Consider the following 17,974-nt stretch of genomic DNA (forward strand, 5'->3'; position numbering starts at 1 on the left):
GTCTCTCTCTCTCTGAGTGTGTCTCTCTCTGAGTGTGTCTCTCTCTCTCTGTCTGTGTGTCTCTCTCGCCGTGTCTCTCTCTCTCTGAGTGTGTCTCTCTCTCTCTGAGTGTGTGTCTCTCTCTGTGTCTCTCTCTCTGAGTGTCTCTCTCTCTCTGAGTCTCTCTCTCTCTGAGTGTCTCTCTGTGTCTCTGTCTGTGTGTGTGTAGACACAACACGTACCTGCAGGAGTGCACGGGTCAACGTGAGCCCACCTACCAGCTGAGCGTGTGTGTCTCTCTCTGAGTGTCTCTCTCTCTGAGTGTCTCTCTCTGAGTGTCTCTCTCTCTCTGAGTGTCTCTCTCTCTCTGAATGTCTCTCTCTGAGTGTCTCTCTCTCTGAGTGTGTCTCTCTCTGAGTGTGTCTCTCTCTGTGTCTCTCTCTCTGAGTGTCTCTCTCTCTCTGAGTGTCTCTCTCTCTCTGAGTCTCTCTCTCTGAGTGTGTCTCTCTCGACGTGTCTCTCTCTCTCTGAGTGTGTCTCTCTCTCTGTGTCTCTCTCTCTGAGTGTGTCTCTCTCGCCGTGTCTCTCTCTCTCTGAGTGTGTCTCTCTCTGAGTGTCTCTCTCTCTCTGAGTGTCTCTCTCTCTCTGAGTCTCTCTCTCTGAGTGTGTCTCTCTCGCCGTGTCTCTCTCTCTCTGAGTGTGCCTCTCTCTCTGTGTCTCTCTCTCTGAGTGTCTCTCTCTCTCTGAGTGTCTCTCTCTCTCTGAGTGTGTCTCTCTCGCCGTGTCTCTCTCTCTCTGAGTGTGTCTCTCTCTCTCTGTCTGTGTGTCTCTCTCTCTGTGTCTCTCTCTCTCTGAGTGTCTCTCTCTCTCTGAGTCTCTCTCTCTCTGAGTGTGTCTCTCTCTCTCTGTCTGTGTGTCTCTCTCTCTGTGTCTCTCTCTCTCTGAGTGTGTCTCTCTCGCCGTGTCTCTCTCTCTCTGAGTGTGTCTCTCTCTCTCTGAGTGTGTGTCTCTCTCTGTGTCTCTCTCTCTGAGTGTCTCTCTCTCTCTGAGTCTCTCTCTCTCTGAGTGTCTCTCTCTCTCTGAGTGTCTCTCTCTCTGAGTGTGTCTCTCTCTCTCTGTCTGTGTGTCTCTCTCTCTGTGTCTCTCTCTCTCTGAGTGTGTCTCTCTCTCTCTGTCTGTGTGTCTCTCTCTCTGTGTCTCTCTCTCTCTGAGTCTCTCTCTCTGAGTGTGTCTCTCTCGCCGTGTCTCTCTCTCTCTGAGTGTGTCTCTCTCTCTCTGAGTGTGTGTCTCTCTCTGTGTCTCTCTCTCTGAGTCTCTCTCTCTCTGAGTGTGTGTCTCTCTCTGAGTGTCTCTCTCGCCGTGTCTCTCTCTCTCTGAGTGTGTCTCTCTCTCTCTGTCTGTGTGTCTCTCTCTCTGTGTCTCTCTCTCTCTGAGTGTCTCTCTCTCTCTGAGTGTCTCTCTCTCTGAGTGTGTCTCTCTCTCTCTGTCTGTGTGTCTCTCTCTCTGTGTCTCTCTCTCTCTGAGTGTGTCTCTCTCTCTCTGTCTGTGTGTCTCTCTCTCTGTGTCTCTCTCTCTCTGAGTGTCTCTCTCTCTCTGAGTCTCTCTCTCTCTGAGTGTGTCTCTCTCTCTCTGTCTGTGTGTCTCTCTCTCTGTGTCTCTCTCTCTCTGAGTGTGTCTCTCTCTCTCTGTCTGTGTGTCTCTCTCTCTGTGTCTCTCTCTCTCTGAGTGTCTCTCTCTCTCTGTGTCTCTCTCTCTGAGTGTCTCTCTCTCTCTGAGTGTCTCTCTCTCTCTGAGTCTCTCTCTCTGAGTGTGTCTCTCTCGCCGTGTCTCTCTCTCTCTGAGTGTGTCTCTCTCTCTCTGAGTGTGTCTCTCTCTCTCTGAGTGTGTCTCTCTCTCTCTGAGTGTGTGTCTCTCTCTGTGTCTCTCTCTCTGAGTGTCTCTCTCTCTCTGAGTCTCTCTCTCTCTGAGTGTCTCTCTCTCGCCGTGTCTCTCTCTCTCTGAGTGTGTCTCTCTCTCTCTGAGTGTGTCTCTCTCTCTCTGAGTGTGTGTCTCTCTCTGTGTCTCTCTCTCTGAGTGTCTCTCTCTCTCTGAGTCTCTCTCTCTCTGAGTGTGTCTCTCTCGCCGTGTCTCTCTCTCTCTGAGTGTGTCTCTCTCTCTCTGAGTGTGTGTCTCTCGCCGTGTCTCTCTCTCTCTGAGTGTGTCTCTCTCTCTCTGAGTGTGTGTCTCTCGCCGTGTCTCTCTCTCTCTGAGTGTGTCTCTCTCTCTCTGAGTGTGTGTCTCTCTCTGTGTCTCTCTCTCTGAGTGTCTCTCTCTCTCTGAGTCTCTCTCTCTCTGAGTGTCTCTCTCTCTCTGAGTCTCTCTCTCTCTGAGTGTGTCTCTCTCGCCGTGTCTCTCTCTCTCTGAGTGTGTCTCTCTCTCTCTGAGTGTGTGTCTCTCTCTCTCTGTGTCTCTCTCTCTGAGTGTCTCTCTCTCTGAGTGTCTCTCTCTCTCTGAGTCTCTCTCTCTCTGAGTGTGTCTCTCTCGCCGTGTCTCTCTCTCTCTGAGTGTCTCTCTCTCTCTGAGTCTCTCTCTCTCTGAGTGTGTCTCTCTCGCCGTGTCTCTCTCTCTCTGAGTGTCTCTCTCTCTCTGAGTGTGTGTCTCTCTCTGTGTCTCTCTCTCTGAGTGTCTCTCTCTCTCTGAGTCTCTCTCTCTCTGAGTGTGTCTCTCTCGCCGTGTCTCTCTCTCTCTGAGTGTGTCTCTCTCTCTCTGAGTGTGTCTCTCTCTCTCTGAGTGTGTGTCTCTCGCCGTGTCTCTCTCTCTCTGAGTGTGTCTCTCTCTCTCTGAGTGTGTGTCTCTCTCTGTGTCTCTCTCTCTGAGTGTCTCTCTCTCTCTGAGTCTCTCTCTCTCTGAGTGTCTCTCTGTGTCTCTGTCTGTGTGTGTGTAGACACAACACGTACCTGCAGGAGTGCACGGGTCAACGTGAGCCCACCTACCAGCTGAGCGTGTGTGTCTCTCTCTGAGTGTCTCTCTCTCTGAGTGTCTCTCTCTGAGTGTCTCTCTCTCTCTGAGTGTCTCTCTCTCTCTGAGTGTCTCTCTCTGAGTGTCTCTCTCTCTGAGTGTGTCTCTCTCTGAGTGTGTCTCTCTCTGTGTGTCTCTCTCTCTGAGTGTCTCTCTCTCTCTGAGTGTCTCTCTCTCTCTGAGTCTCTCTCTCTCTGAGTGTGTCTCTCTCGCCGTGTCTTTCTCTCTCTGAGTGTGTCTCTCTCTCTCTGAGTGTGTGTCTCTCTCTGTGTCTCTCTCTCTGAGTGTCTCTCTCTCTGAGTGTCTCTCTCTCTCTGAGTCTCTCTCTCTCTGAGTGTGTCTCTCTCGCCGTGTCTCTCTCTCTCTGAGTGTGTCTCTCTCTCTCTGAGTGTCTCTCTCTCTCTGAGTCTCTCTCTCTCTGAGTGTGTCTCTCTCGCCGTGTCTCTCTCTCTCTGAGTGTGTCTCTCTCTCTCTGAGTGTGTGTCTCTCTCTGTGTCTCTCTCTCTGAGTGTCTCTCTCTCTCTGAGTCTCTCTCTCTCTGAGTGTCTCTCTCTCGCCGTGTCTCTCTCTCTCTGAGTGTGTCTCTCTCTCTCTGAGTGTGTCTCTCTCTCTCTGAGTGTGTGTCTCTCTCTGTGTCTCTCTCTCTGAGTGTCTCTCTCTCTCTGAGTCTCTCTCTCTCTGAGTGTGTCTCTCTCGCCGTGTCTCTCTCTCTCTGAGTGTGTCTCTCTCTCTCTGTCTGTGTGTCTCTCTCTCTGTGTCTCTCTCTCTCTGAGTGTGTGTCTCTCTCTGTGTCTCTCTCTCTGAGTGTCTCTCTCTCTCTGAGTCTCTCTCTCTCTGAGTGTGTCTCTCTCGCCGTGTCTCTCTCTCTCTGAGTGTGTCTCTCTCTCTCTGTCTGTGTGTCTCTCTCTCTGTGTCTCTCTCTCTCTGAGTGTGTCTCTCTCGCCGTGTCTCTCTCTCTCTGAGTGTGTCTCTCTCTCTCTGAGTGTGTGTCTCTCTCTGTGTCTCTCTCTCTGAGTGTCTCTCTCTCTCTGAGTCTCTCTCTCTCTGAGTGTGTCTCTCTCGCCGTGTCTCTCTCTCTCTGAGTGTGTCTCTCTCTCTCTGTCTGTGTGTCTCTCTCTCTGTGTCTCTCTCTCTCTGAGTGTGTCTCTCTCTCTCTGTCTGTGTGTCTCTCTCTCTGTGTCTCTCTCTCTCTGAGTGTCTCTCTCTCTCTGAGTCTCTCTCTCTCTGAGTGTGTCTCTCTCTCTCTGTCTGTGTGTCTCTCTCTCTGTGTCTCTCTCTCTCTGAGTGTGTCTCTCTCTCTCTGTCTGTGTGTCTCTCTCTCTGTGTCTCTCTCTCTCTGAGTGTCTCTCTCTCTCTGAGTCTCTCTCTCTCTGAGTGTGTCTCTCTCTCTCTGTCTGTGTGTCTCTCTCTCTGTGTCTCTCTCTCTCTGAGTGTGTCTCTCTCTCTGTGTCTCTCTCTCTGAGTGTCTCTCTCTCTCTGAGTCTCTCTCTCTCTGAGTGTGTCTCTCTCTCTCTGTCTGTGTGTCTCTCTCTCTGTGTCTCTCTCTCTCTGAGTGTGTCTCTCTCTCTGTGTCTCTCTCTCTGAGTGTCTCTCTCTCTCTGAGTCTCTCTCTCTGAGTGTGTCTCTCTCGCCGTGTCTCTCTCTCTCTGAGTGTGTCTCTCTCTCTCTGAGTGTGTGTCTCTCTCTCTCTGAGTGTGTCTCTCTCTCTCTGAGTGTCTCTCTCTCTCTGAGTCTCTCTCTCTCTGAGTGTCTCTCTCTCTCTGAGTCTCTCTCTCTCTGAGTGTGTCTCTCTCTGAGTGTGTCTCTCTCTCTCTGTCTGTGTGTCTCTCTCGCCGTGTCTCTCTCTCTCTGAGTGTGTCTCTCTCTCTCTGAGTGTGTGTCTCTCTCTGTGTCTCTCTCTCTGAGTGTCTCTCTCTCTCTGAGTCTCTCTCTCTCTGAGTGTCTCTCTGTGTCTCTGTCTGTGTGTGTGTAGACACAACACGTACCTGCAGGAGTGCACGGGTCAACGTGAGCCCACCTACCAGCTGAGCGTGTGTGTCTCTCTCTGTGTCTCTGTCTCTCTGAGTGTCTCTCTCTGAGTGTCTCTCTCTCTCTGAGTGTCTCTCTCTCTCTGAATGTCTCTCTCTGAGTGTCTCTCTCTCTGAGTGTGTCTCTCTCTGAGTGTGTCTCTCTCTGTGTCTCTCTCTCTGAGTGTGTCTCTCTCTCTGAGTGTCTCTCTCTCTCTGAGTGTCTCTCTCTCTCTGAGTCTCTCTCTCTGAGTGTGTCTCTCTCGCCGTGTCTCTCTCTCTCTGAGTGTGTCTCTCTCTCTCTGAGTGTGTCTCTCTCTCTCTGAGTGTGTGTCTCTCTCTGTGTCTCTCTCTCTCTGAGTGTGTCTCTCTCGCCGTGTCTCTCTCTCTCTGAGTGTCTCTCTCTCTCTGAGTGTGTGTCTCTCTCTGTGTCTCTCTCTCTGAGTGTCTCTCTCTCTCTGAGTCTCTCTCTCTCTGAGTGTGTCTCTCTCGCCGTGTCTCTCTCTCTCTGAGTGTGTCTCTCTCTCTCTGAGTGTGTCTCTCTCTCTCTGAGTGTGTGTCTCTCGCCGTGTCTCTCTCTCTCTGAGTGTGTCTCTCTCTCTCTGAGTGTGTGTCTCTCTCTGTGTCTCTCTCTCTGAGTGTCTCTCTCTCTCTGAGTCTCTCTCTCTCTGAGTGTCTCTCTGTGTCTCTGTCTGTGTGTGTGTAGACACAACACGTACCTGCAGGAGTGCACGGGTCAACGTGAGCCCACCTACCAGCTGAGCGTGCACGACACGAAGCTGCTGCTGCTGCGCTTTGCTCTGGAGCAGTCGTTCAGCTCCGACACGGGCGGCGGGGGACGCGAGTCCAACATCCACCTGGTGCCGTACATGGTGCACACGGCCCTCTACGTCATGAACACGTGAGTGGGGGGGGGGTGGGGGGGGGCAGAGGGGGGGGGGGTGGGGGGAGGGGGGAGAGAGATGGAGAGAGATGGGGAGAGAGATGGGGAGAGAGATGGGGAGAGAGATGGGGAGAGAGATGGGGAGAGAGATGGGGAGAGAGATGGGGAGACAGATGGGGAGACAGATGGGGAGACAGATGGGGGGATGGGGAGAGAGATGGGGAGATGGGGAGAGAGATGGGGTGGAGATGGGTGGAGAGAGATGTGTGGAGATGGGTGGAGATGAGAGAGAGATGGGGAGAGAGATGGGGGGAGGGAGATGGGGTAGAGGGGGGGGAGGGGGGGAGATGAGAGAGAGATGGAGAGAGATGGAGAGAGATGGGGAGAGAGATGGGGAGACAGATGGGGGGATGGGGAGAGAGATGGAGAGAGATGGGGAGAGAGATGGGGAGACAGATGGGGGGATGGGGAGAGAGATGTGGAGATGTGGAGAGAGATGGGGAGAGAGATGGGGAGAGAGATGGGTGGAGATGGGTGGAGATGGATGGAGATGGGAGATGGGGGGAGGGAGATGGGGGGATGGGGAGAGAGATGTGGAGATGTGGGGAGAGATGGGGAGAGAGATGGGGAGAGAGATGGGGAGAGAGATGGGGAGAGAGATGGGGAGAGAGATGGGGAGAGAGATGGGTGGAGATGGGTGGAGATGGGAGAGAGATATGGGAGGAGGGAGATGGGGGGAGGGAGATGGGGGGGGGAGAGAGATGGGGGAGAGAGATGTGATGATGACGACGATGGTAGTGATGATGGTGATGGTAGTAGTGATGATGATGATGATGGTAGTGATGATGATGGTGGTAGTGATGGTGATGATGGTAGTGATGATGATGGTGGTAGTGATGGTGATGATGGTAGTGATGATGATGATGGTAGTGACGATGATGGTGGTGATGATGACGATGGTAGTGATGATGATCGTGGTAGTGATGATGACGATGATGATTGTGATGGTGATGCTGGTGGTGGTGATGATGATGATGGTAGTGATGATGATGGTGGTAGTGATGATGATGGTAGTGATGATGACGATGGTAGCGACGATGACGCTAGTGATGATAGTCATGATGACGATGATGATGGTGGCGATAATGATGATGGTAGTGATGATGATGATGGTAGTGATGATGATGATGGTAGTGATGATGACGATGATGATGGTAGTGATGACGATGATGGTAATGATGATGATGGTAGTGATGATGATGACGATGGTAGTGGTGGTGATGGTGGTAGTAATGATGGTGGTAGTGATGGTAATGATGGTGGTGATAGTGGTGATGGTGATGGTAGTGATGATGATGATGGTAGTGATGATGGGTAGCGATGATGGTGGTAGTGATGATGATGGTGGTAGCGATGATGATGGTAGCGACGACGATAGTAGTGATGATGGTGACGATGGTAGTGATGATGAAGATGGTAGCGATGGTGATGATGGTAGTGATGACGACAATGGTAGTGATGATGGTGGTAGTGATGATGATGATGATGGTAGCGACGACGATGGTAACGACGATGATGGTAGTGATGGTAGTGATGACGATGGTAGCGACGATGACGCTAGTGATGATAGTGATGATAGTGATGGTGGTGATGGTGGTGATGGTAGTGATGACGACGATGATAGTGATGATAATGATGGTGGTGATGGTAGTGATGGTAGTGATGACGACGATGATAGTGATGATAGTGATGGTGGTGATGGTGGTGATGACGACGATGATAGTGATGGTGGTGATGGTGGTGATGGTAGTGATGACGACGATGATAGTGATGATAGTGATGATAGTGATGGTGGTGATGGTGGTGATGGTAGTGATGACGACGATGATAGTGATGATAATGATGGTGGTGATGGTAGTGATGGTAGTGATGACGACGATGATAGTGATGATAGTGATGGTGGTGATGGTAGTGATGACGACGATGATAGTGATGGTGGTGATGGTGGTGATGGTAGTGATGACGACGATGATAGTGATGATAGTGATGATAGTGATGGTGGTGATGGTAGTGATGACGACGATGATAGTGATGATAGTGATGATGGTGATGGTGGTGATGGTAGTGATGACGACGATGATAGTGATGGTGGTGATGACGACGATGATAGTGATGATAGTGATGATAGTGATGGTGGTGATGGTAGTGATGACGACGATGATAGTGATGATAGTGATGGTGGTGATGGTAGTGATGACGACGATGATAGTGATGATAGTGATGGTGGTGATGGTAGTGATGGTAGTGATGACGACGATGATAGTGATGATAGTGATGATAGTGATGGTGGTGATGGTAGTGATGACGACGATGATAGTGATGGTGGTGATGGTGGTGATGGTAGTGATGACGACGATGATAGTGATGATAGTGATGGTGGTGATGGTAGTGATGACGACGATGATAGTGATGGTGGTGATGGTGGTGATGGTAGTGATGACGACGATGATAGTGATGATAGTGATGGTGGTGATGGTAGTGATGACGACGATGATAGTGATGGTGGTGATGGTGGTGATGGTAGTGATGACGACGATGATAGTGATGATAGTGATGGTGGTGATGGTAGTGATGACGACGATGATAGTGATGGTGGTGATGGTGGTGATGGTGGTGATGGTAGTGATGACGACGATGATAGTGATGATAATGATGGTGGTGATGGTGGTGATGGTAGTGATGACGACGATGATAGTGATGATAGTGATGGTGGTGATGGTAGTGATGACGACGATGATAGTGATGATAGTGATGATGGTGATGGTGGTGATGGTAGTGATGACGACGATGATAGTGATGATAGTGATGGTGGTGATGGTAGTGATGACGACGATGATAGTGATGATGGTGATGGTGGTGATGGTAGTGATGACGACGATGATAGTGATGATAGTGATGGTGGTGATGGTAGTGATGACGACGATGATAGTGATGATGGTGATGGTGGTGATGGTAGTGATGACGACGATGATAGTGATGATGGTGATGGTGGTGATGGTAGTGATGACGACGATGATAGTGATGATAGTGATGGTGGTGATGGTAGTGATGACGACGATGATAGTGATGATAGTGATGGTGGTGATGGTAGTGATGACGACGATGATAGTGATGATGGTGATGGTGGTGATGGTAGTGATGACGACGATGATAGTGATGATAGTGATGGTGGTGATGGTAGTGATGACGACGATGATAGTGATGATAGTGATGGTGGTGATGGTAGTGATGACGACGATGATAGTGATGATAGTGATGGTAGTGATGGTAGTGATGGTAGTGATGACGACGATGATAGTGATGATGGTGATGGTGGTGATGGTAGTGATGACGACGATGATAGTGATGATAGTGATGGTGGTGATGGTAGTGATGACGACGATGATAGTGATGATGGTGATGGTGGTGATGGTAGTGATGACGACGATGATAGTGATGATAGTGATGATGGTGATGGTGGTGATGGTAGTGATGACGACGATGATAGTGATGATAGTGATGGTGGTGATGGTAGTGATGACGACGATGATAGTGATGATAGTGATGATGGTGATGGTGGTGATGGTAGTGATGACGACGATGATAGTGATGATAGTGATGGTGGTGATGGTAGTGATGACGACGATGATAGTGATGATGGTGATGGTGGTGATGGTAGTGATGACGACGATGATAGTGATGATAGTGATGGTGGTGATGGTAGTGATGACGACGATGATAGTGATGATAGTGATGGTGGTGATGGTGGTGATGGTAGTGATGACGACGATGATAGTGATGATAGTGATGGTGGTGATGGTGGTGATGACGACGATGATAGTGATGATGGTGATGGTGGTGATGGTAGTGATGACGACGATGATAGTGATGATAGTGATGGTGGTGATGGTGGTGATGGTAGTGATGACGACGATGATAGTGATGATGGTGATGGTGGTGATGGTAGTGATGACGACGATGATAGTGATGATAGTGATGGTGGTGATGGTAGTGATGACGACGATGATAGTGATGATGGTGATGGTGATGGTGGTGATGGTAGTGATGACGACGATGATAGTGATGATGGTGATGGTGGTGATGGTAGTGATGACGACGATGATAGTGATGATAGTGATGATGGTGATGGTGGTGATGGTAGTGATGACGACGATGATAGTGATGATAGTGATGGTGGTGATGGTAGTGATGACGACGATGATAGTGATGATGGTGATGGTGATGGTGGTGATGGTAGTGATGACGACGATGATAGTGATGATGGTGATGGTGGTGATGGTAGTGATGACGACGATGATAGTGATGATAGTGATGGTGGTGATGGTGGTGATGGTAGTGATGACGACGATGATAGTGATGATAGTGATGATGGTGATGGTGGTGATGGTAGTGATGACGACGATGATAGTGATGATAGTGATGGTGGTGATGGTAGTGATGACGACGACGCTAGCGTCAACGCCATCGACATCCACGACGCTCACCACCCGCACCACCCCACCACCCCCCCACCACCACCACTCCCCCCCCCACCACCACCACTCCACCACCACCACTCCACCACCACCACCCCACCACCACCACCACCACCCCCCCCCACCACCACCACTCCACCCCACCACCACCACCCCCCCACCACCACCCCCCCACCACCACCACTCCACCACCACCCCACCACCACCCCCCCACCCCCCCACCACCACCCCCCCACCACCACCGCCCCACCACCCCCACCAGGACCCGCGCCGTCTCTCGCGAGGAGAAAGCCGTCGAAGCTCTGTTTGCCGATGGCGCCGGCACCACCACCGGCACCACCGGCACCACCGGCACCACCGCCGCCACCACCACGGTGGTGGGTCGCGAGCGCTGGGTGGAGAGCTCGTACGAGGTGGAGGGCCCCCTCTACCTGGCCGTGATGGCACTCCACGTGGTGGCGCCCGACCGCTGGCGGCGCCATCGCGTCACCGTCCTGCGGCGCCTGCTGGTGGTGGCGCACGCTCGTCACGTGACTCCTGGGGGAGCCGCACGGTGGGTGGGGAGGTGGGGGTGGGTGGGGAGGGTGGGGGTGGGTGGGGAGGGGGTAGTGGGGTGTGGTGGGTGGGGGGGTGTGGTGGGTGGGGTGGTGGTGGTGTGGTGGTGGTGGTGGTGGTGTGGTGGTGGTGGTGGGTGGGGGGGGGTGGAGGGTGGGTGGAGGGGGGGGGTGGGTGGGGTGGGGAGGAGGGGGGGGTGGGGGTGTGTTGGTGGGGTGGTGGTGGTGGGGGTGATGTGGTGGTGGTGGTGGTGTGGTGGTGGGTGGTGGGGTTGATGAGGGGGTGGGTTGGGGTGGGTGGGGTGGTTGGGGGTGTGGTGGTGGTGGTGGTGGTGGTGATGTGGTGGTGGTGGTGGTGGTGTAGTGGTGATGTGGTAGTGGTGGTGGTGGTGGAGTGGTAGTGGTGGTGGTAGTGGTGTGGTAGTGGTGGTGTGGTGGTGGTGGTGGTGGGGTTGATGAGTGGGTGGTTGGGGTGGTTGGGTCCAACATTACTCATTGCTTCACAACTGCTTTCTGTGTTTAGGCACAGTCATGTAGAAGTTCAACTTACACACAGACACCCGTAGACTCACACACACACATACATAGAATCTGTGTGTCTGTGCGTGTGTCTCTCTGCAGCCTGGTGGACAAGGCAGAGAAGGACTATGCCATCTACAAACACGCCCTGCTGTTCTGGGGCATGGTGGAGCTACTCTACGCCATGTTCAAGGTGAAAGGCCACAAGCCGTGGACCGGCAGAGGTCGCAAGCGGGTTTTGATTCCTTACCCTCCGTACCCGTACCCGGCCGCACCAGGGTCGCAAACGGCTACCCGTACCCGGCCGTACCCTACCCGTACCACCATCATCATCACTACCATCGGGTACCCGTACCCTACCTGTACCACCATCATCATCACTACCATCGGGAACCCGTACCCGTACCCTACCTGTACCACCATCATCATCACTACCATCGGGTACCCGTACCCTACCTGTACCACCATCATCATCACTACCATCGGGAACCCGTACCCTACCTGTACCACCATCATCATCACTACCATCGGGAACCCGTACCCGTACCCTACCCGTACCACCATCATCATCACTACCATCGGGTACCCGTACCCGGCCAAACCCGTACTCTACCCGTACCACCATCATCATCACTACCATCGGGAACCCGTACCCGGCCGTACCCGTACCCTACCCGTACCACCATCATCACTACCATCGGGTACCCGTACCCGGCCAAACCCGTACTCTACCCGTACCACCATCATCATCACTACCATCGGGAACCCGTACCCGGCCGTACCCGTACCCTACCCGTACCACCATCATCACTACCATCGGGTACCCGTACCCTACCCGTACCCGTACCCTACCTGTACCACCATCATCATCACTACCATCGGGTACCCGTACCCGTACTCTACCCGTACCCTACCCATACCCTACCCGTACCCGGCCGGGTACGGGTAGGGTACGGGTATCGGGCACCCGATTGCGACCTCTGGGATGAAGCCACGTTGCAGGCGCGGGTGGGTTGATTCTAGGAACTTGAATTGTGAGAAGAGACAAGACGTTGGGAAATGAGTGACAAACGGTGACTCACCAGTGACTCATGGCCTACCCGGCTGGGTACGGGTAGCCGGGTATCAGGTAGGGTACGGGTATCGGTACCCGGTTGCGACCTTTGGTAACCGGCAATCCGTTAACCCGTGCCCATTAAACCATTACCGTGAATCCATCACCGGAACTCCGCGATCATTAGCCAATCAAACCCTCGTCTCGAGGAACCAAACCTCTAACCATAAACCCATAACCGTGACCCTAACCCCCAGACGCAAACCCCAAACCCCTAACCCCTAACCCCAAAACCCTAACCCCAAAACCCTAACCCCAAAACCCTAACCCCAAAACCCTAACCCCAAAACCCTAACCCCAAAACCCTAACCCCAAAACCCTAACCCCAAAACCCTAACCCCAAAACCCTAACCCCTAGACACTAACCCCAAAAACCCTAACCCCTAGACACTAACCCTTAGACACTAACCCTTAGACACCAACCCCTTAGACACCAACCCTTAGACACTAACCCTTAGACACTAACCCTTAGACACCAACCCTTAGACACTAACCCTTAGACACTAACCCTTAGACACCAACCCTTAGACACCAACCCTTAGACACCAACCCTTAGACACCAACCCTTAGACACTAACCCTTAGACACTAACCCCTAGACACCAACCCTTAGACACCAACCCTTAGACACCAACCCTTAGACACTAACCCCTAGACACCAACCCTTAGACACTAACCCCAAAACCCTAACCCCTAGACACTAACCCTTAGACACTAACCCTTAGACACTAACCCTTAGACACCAACCCTTAGACACCAACCCTTAGACACCAACCCTTAGACACTAACCCTTAGACACCAACCCTTAGACACCAACCCTTAGACACTAACCCTTAGACACCAACCCTTAGACACCAACCCTTAGACACCAACCCTTAGACACTAACCCTTAGACACTAACCCTTATACACTAACCCTTAGACACCAACCCTTAGACACTAACCCTTAGACACTAACCCTTAGACACTAACCCTTAGACACTAACCCTTAGACACTAACCCTTAGACACTAACCCTTAGACACTAACCCTTAGACACCAACCCTTAGACACTAACCCTTAGACACTAACCCTTAGACACCAACCCTTAGACACCAACCCTTAGACACCAACCCTTAGACACTAACCCTTAGACACTAACCCTTAGACACCAACCCTTAGACACTAACCCTTAGACACTAACCCTTAGACACCAACCCTTAGACACCAACCCTTAGACACCAACCCTTAGACACTAACCCTTATACACTAACCCTTAGACACCAACCCTTAGACACTAACCCTTAGACACTAACCCTTAGACACTAACCCTTAGACACTAACCCTTAGACACTAACCCTTAGACACCAACCCTTAGACACTAACCCTTAGACACTAACCCCTAGACACTAACCCCAAAACCCTACCCCTAGACACTAACCCTTAGACACTAACCCTTAGACACTAACCCCAAAACCCTAACCCCTAGACACTAACCCTTAGACACTAACCCTTAGACACTAACCCCCCCGTCTCTACCCCCCCCCCGTCTCTAACACTCCGCGTGCCCCCCCCCCACCCCCCCCCCCCTACAGAAGGTGCCCCCCAGCACGGCAGAGGGGGGCTGGTCGTTTGCTCTCGCCGAGTTTGTGCGCCAGGGCGACGTGGCGCTGCTAGAGGCGTCTGAGCGCGCCCTGCGCACCCTGCAGGACCAGCTCATGGTGGCCGACAGCTTCCCAGCCTTCGCACGAGCAGCTGGTCAGTGCGGGAGGGGGGGGAGGGGGGCTGGGGGGAGGGGGGGAGGGGGAAGGGGGGGGAGGGGGGGCTGGGGGGGGAGGGGGGGCTGGGGGGAAGGGAAGGCGGGGGGGTGAGTGGGGTTGGATGGAGAGAGAGAAACGTGGAGAGGTACGGGGGGGGAGACACGGGGGGGGGGAGGGGGGGGGGGGGGAGACACGGGGGGTGGAGAGGGGAGACACGGGGGAGGGGAGGGACACGGGGTGGGAGGGGAGTTTCCCTGTCTCACCGTGTCTCACCGTGTCTCTGTACCTCACCGTGTCTCTGTATCTCACCGTGTCTCACTGTCTCTCACCGTCTCTCACAGTGTCTCACCGTGTCTCACCGTGTCTCACCGTGTCTCACCGTGTCTCGCCGTCTCTCCGCATCTGTCTGCGCGCAGGAATCCTCGAAGAAATCGAAAACCCGGACACCTTCATCCAAGACACCCTCAACTCCCTGCCCTGACACACAGACCCACACACAGTGGCACACACTGACACACACACTCATAACAGACACACACAGTGATACACACACACACACAGTGATACACACACAGTGATACACACACACACAGTGATACACACACACACAGTGATACACACACACAGTGATACACACACACAGTGATACACACACACAGTGATACACACACACACAGTGATACACACACACGCGCGTTGCCATCCCAACGTCACCCAGCCCACTCACCTGGTGCCCCAGATCCACGCCTCTGGTTCGGCGGCCCCCCTGAACGCACCTCGGGCCTCCGGCTTCAGACGCAGTCCCGGCCACTCATCTCTCTCATCTCTCGTTCACTCTCGAACGCCGCGGTTGCTGTGAAAACTTCCTGAGCACTGCCTTAGGGGGTGGTTGGGGGGCTGGCCCTGTTAGCTCTGAGCCAGGCCTAGGCCTGGGGCCTGAGCCACGGCTTTGCCTGAGCCTGACCTTGGCCTGAGCCTGACCTAGGCCTGATCCTGGGGCCTGACCTAAGCCTGAGCCTGACCTAGGCCTGAGCCTGACCTAGGCATGAGCCTGACCTAGGCCTGAGCCTGACCTAGGCTTGAGCCTGACCTAGGCCTGATCCTGGGGCCTGACCTAGGCCTGAGCCTGACCTAGGCCTGAGCCTGACCTAGGCCTGAGCCTGACCTAGGCCTGACCTAGGCCTGAGCCTAATCCTGACCTAGGCCTGAGCCTGACCTAGGCCTGAGCCTGACCTAGGCCTGAGCCTGATCCTGACCTAGGCCTGAGCCTGACCTAGGCCTGAGCCTGACCTAGGCGTAAGCTCGGGTTTAAGCTCGGGTTTGGGACCTTGAGCCGCGACTTTGCCTGAGCTCGGTTACCCCGAGGCTGGGTCTCAGCCTGGCTTTTGGGTGCCTCTAACCCTGAGCCAAGTGCTTGGGAATTGAGCCATGGCTTTGCCTCAGCCTCGGGTCTGGGCCTAGGGTCTGAGCTTGAGCCTGGGCCTAGGACCTGGGCCTAGGATCTGGGCCTAGGACCTGGGCCTAGGTCCTGAGCTTGGGCCTAGGGCCTGAGCCTATGGGTTTGAGTTTAGGCCTGAGACCTGGGCATGAGGCCTGGGCATGAGGCCTGGGCATGAGGCCTGGGCATGAGGCCTGGGCATGAGGCATGAGGCCTGGGCATGAGCCCTGGGACTAGGGTCTGTCCCTGGGCCTAGGGTCTGAGTCTGGGCCTAGGGTCTGAGTCTGGGCATGAGGCCTGAGGCCTGGGCACGAGCCCTGGGCCTAGAGCATGACCCTGGGCCTAGGACCTGAGCCTATGGGTCTGAGTCTGGGCACGAGCCCTGGGCCTAGGGTCTCAGCGTGGCCCTAGGGCATGACCCTGGGCCTATGGGTGTAAGTCTGGGCCTGAGGCATGAGGCCTGAGGCCTTGGCATGAGGCCTGGGCATGAGGCCTGGGCATGAGGCCCCGGGCCTCAGTCCTGGGCCGTTGTTAAGAATCCGGGTCTAGCGGCTTGACAGTGCAGCCTTCACACACGCAACACATGTAACACACGCAACACATGTAACACACGCAACACACGTAACATGCAACACACGCAACACGCAGAACAGCACACGCCCTGACATGTAGTCCACTGTGTTCGGTCTCTCTCCACTGCTAACTGCTTTCCCGCTTGTGACCCACGCACCCCCCCCCCCTCCCTAACCCAGGCCTCGCTACCCCCACAGAGTGTTTTTTCGTTGTTGTTTTGAAGTTGTAAGGCATCTCTGTGTGTGTTTCTGCAGCCACAAACATACTCTCCTCTCTGGTTTATAAGTTAAGATGTGTTCTGGGTTTGGCCTACGCGTGTAGAGGGTTGGTTGATGGTGGAGAGATGGTGATGATAGTTGTGGTGGTGGTGGTAGAGTTTGATGATGATGATAATGATGATGGTGGTTTGCGTTGGTGTGCTGTGCATGTTGAACTTCGGGGGGGAGCAGGGCTTGCGGGGATGGTGATGTGAGACTGGGGGGCTGTTTGGTTCCCTCCGCCCTCCAAATTTCTGTGGAGGCCGTCGCAGGCTTTCAATTCGATGGAGCCAACGTGGTTCCACAGTTTACTCTCTCCCAGAGGTGTGGACTCGAGTCATGTGACTTGGACTCGAGTCAGACTCGAGTCATGAATTTGATGACTTGCGACTCGACTTGGACTTGCATAACAATGACTTTGTCCCACCTATGAGATGTGGACTCGAGTCATGTGACTTGGACTCGAGTCAGACTCGAGTCATGAATTTGATGACTTGCGACTCGACTTGGACTTGCATAACAATGACTTTGTCCCACCTCTGAGATGTGGACTCGAGTCATGTGACTTGGACTCGAGTCAGACTCGAGTCATGAATTTGATGACTTGCGACTCGACTTGGACTTGCATAACAATGACTTTGTCCCACCTATGAGATGTGGACTCGAGTCATGTGACTTGGACTCGAGTCAGACTCGAGTCATGAATTTGATGACTTGCGACTCGACTTGGACTTGCATAACAATGACTTTGTCCCACCTATGAGATGTGGACTCGAGTCATGTGACTTGGACTCGAGTCAGACTCGAGTCATGAATTTGATGACTTGCAACTCGACTTGGACTTGCATAACAATGACTTTGTCCCACCTCTGCTCTCTCCTACTCACCCCCCTACTCTCTGTCATCTCCCGAACTCCACTCTCCATTTCTCTCCCTCTCTCTCCCCGACTCCCTCCCATCTTCGCTCCCATCCTTTCTCTGATCTCTCTCTCGCTCTCACCTACTCTACGCTACATTCTCATCTCTCACCTACTCTCTCACCTACTCTCTCACCTACTCTCTCACCTACTCTACGCTACTTTCTCATCTCATCTCTCACCTACTCTCTCATCTCTCACCTACTCTACACTACTCTCTCATCTCTCTCACCTCATCTCTCCCATTCTCCCCCTTGTCTCTCCTCCTCTTCTCTGCACTCCCACCCCCGCTGTGTCACCAGAAGCTCATGAATAAACCTATTGCCCCTTCCCCTTGGCATCTCTATGCGAGTCCCAGGGTCTCTGTGTGAGTCTGTGGGTGTCTGTGTAAGTGTGGGTGTCTGTGCGAGTCCCAGGGTCTCTATGCGAGTCCCAGGGTCTCTGTGTGAGTCTGTGGGTGTCTGTG

The 17,974-nt window shown here is 53.3% G+C and overlaps 1 protein-coding gene across 1 annotated transcript in view; it reads left to right on the forward strand.

Annotated features, from left to right (window-relative positions):
* LOC144954006 (E3 ubiquitin-protein ligase UBR4-like) overlaps nucleotides 1-17,134 on the forward strand; it is a gene marked incomplete at its 5' end in the record, with an annotated part of 35,810 nt that extends 18,676 nt beyond the window's left edge. Inside the window, 5 exons of the mRNA XM_078884589.1 lie at nucleotides 5,689-5,883; nucleotides 10,663-10,953; nucleotides 11,576-11,666; nucleotides 14,159-14,321; nucleotides 14,740-17,134. Coding sequence (XP_078740715.1) covers nucleotides 5,689-5,883; nucleotides 10,663-10,953; nucleotides 11,576-11,666; nucleotides 14,159-14,321; nucleotides 14,740-14,804 — 805 coding nt within the window. The remainder of the gene's footprint in view (nucleotides 1-5,688; nucleotides 5,884-10,662; nucleotides 10,954-11,575; nucleotides 11,667-14,158; nucleotides 14,322-14,739) is intronic.
* Between the last annotated feature and the right edge of the window lie 840 nt (nucleotides 17,135-17,974).

The sequence above is a fragment of the Lampetra fluviatilis genome, unplaced genomic scaffold (assembly GCF_964198595.1).
Source record: "Lampetra fluviatilis unplaced genomic scaffold, kcLamFluv1.1 SCAFFOLD_716, whole genome shotgun sequence".
Taxonomy (NCBI): Eukaryota; Metazoa; Chordata; class Hyperoartia; order Petromyzontiformes; family Petromyzontidae; genus Lampetra; species Lampetra fluviatilis.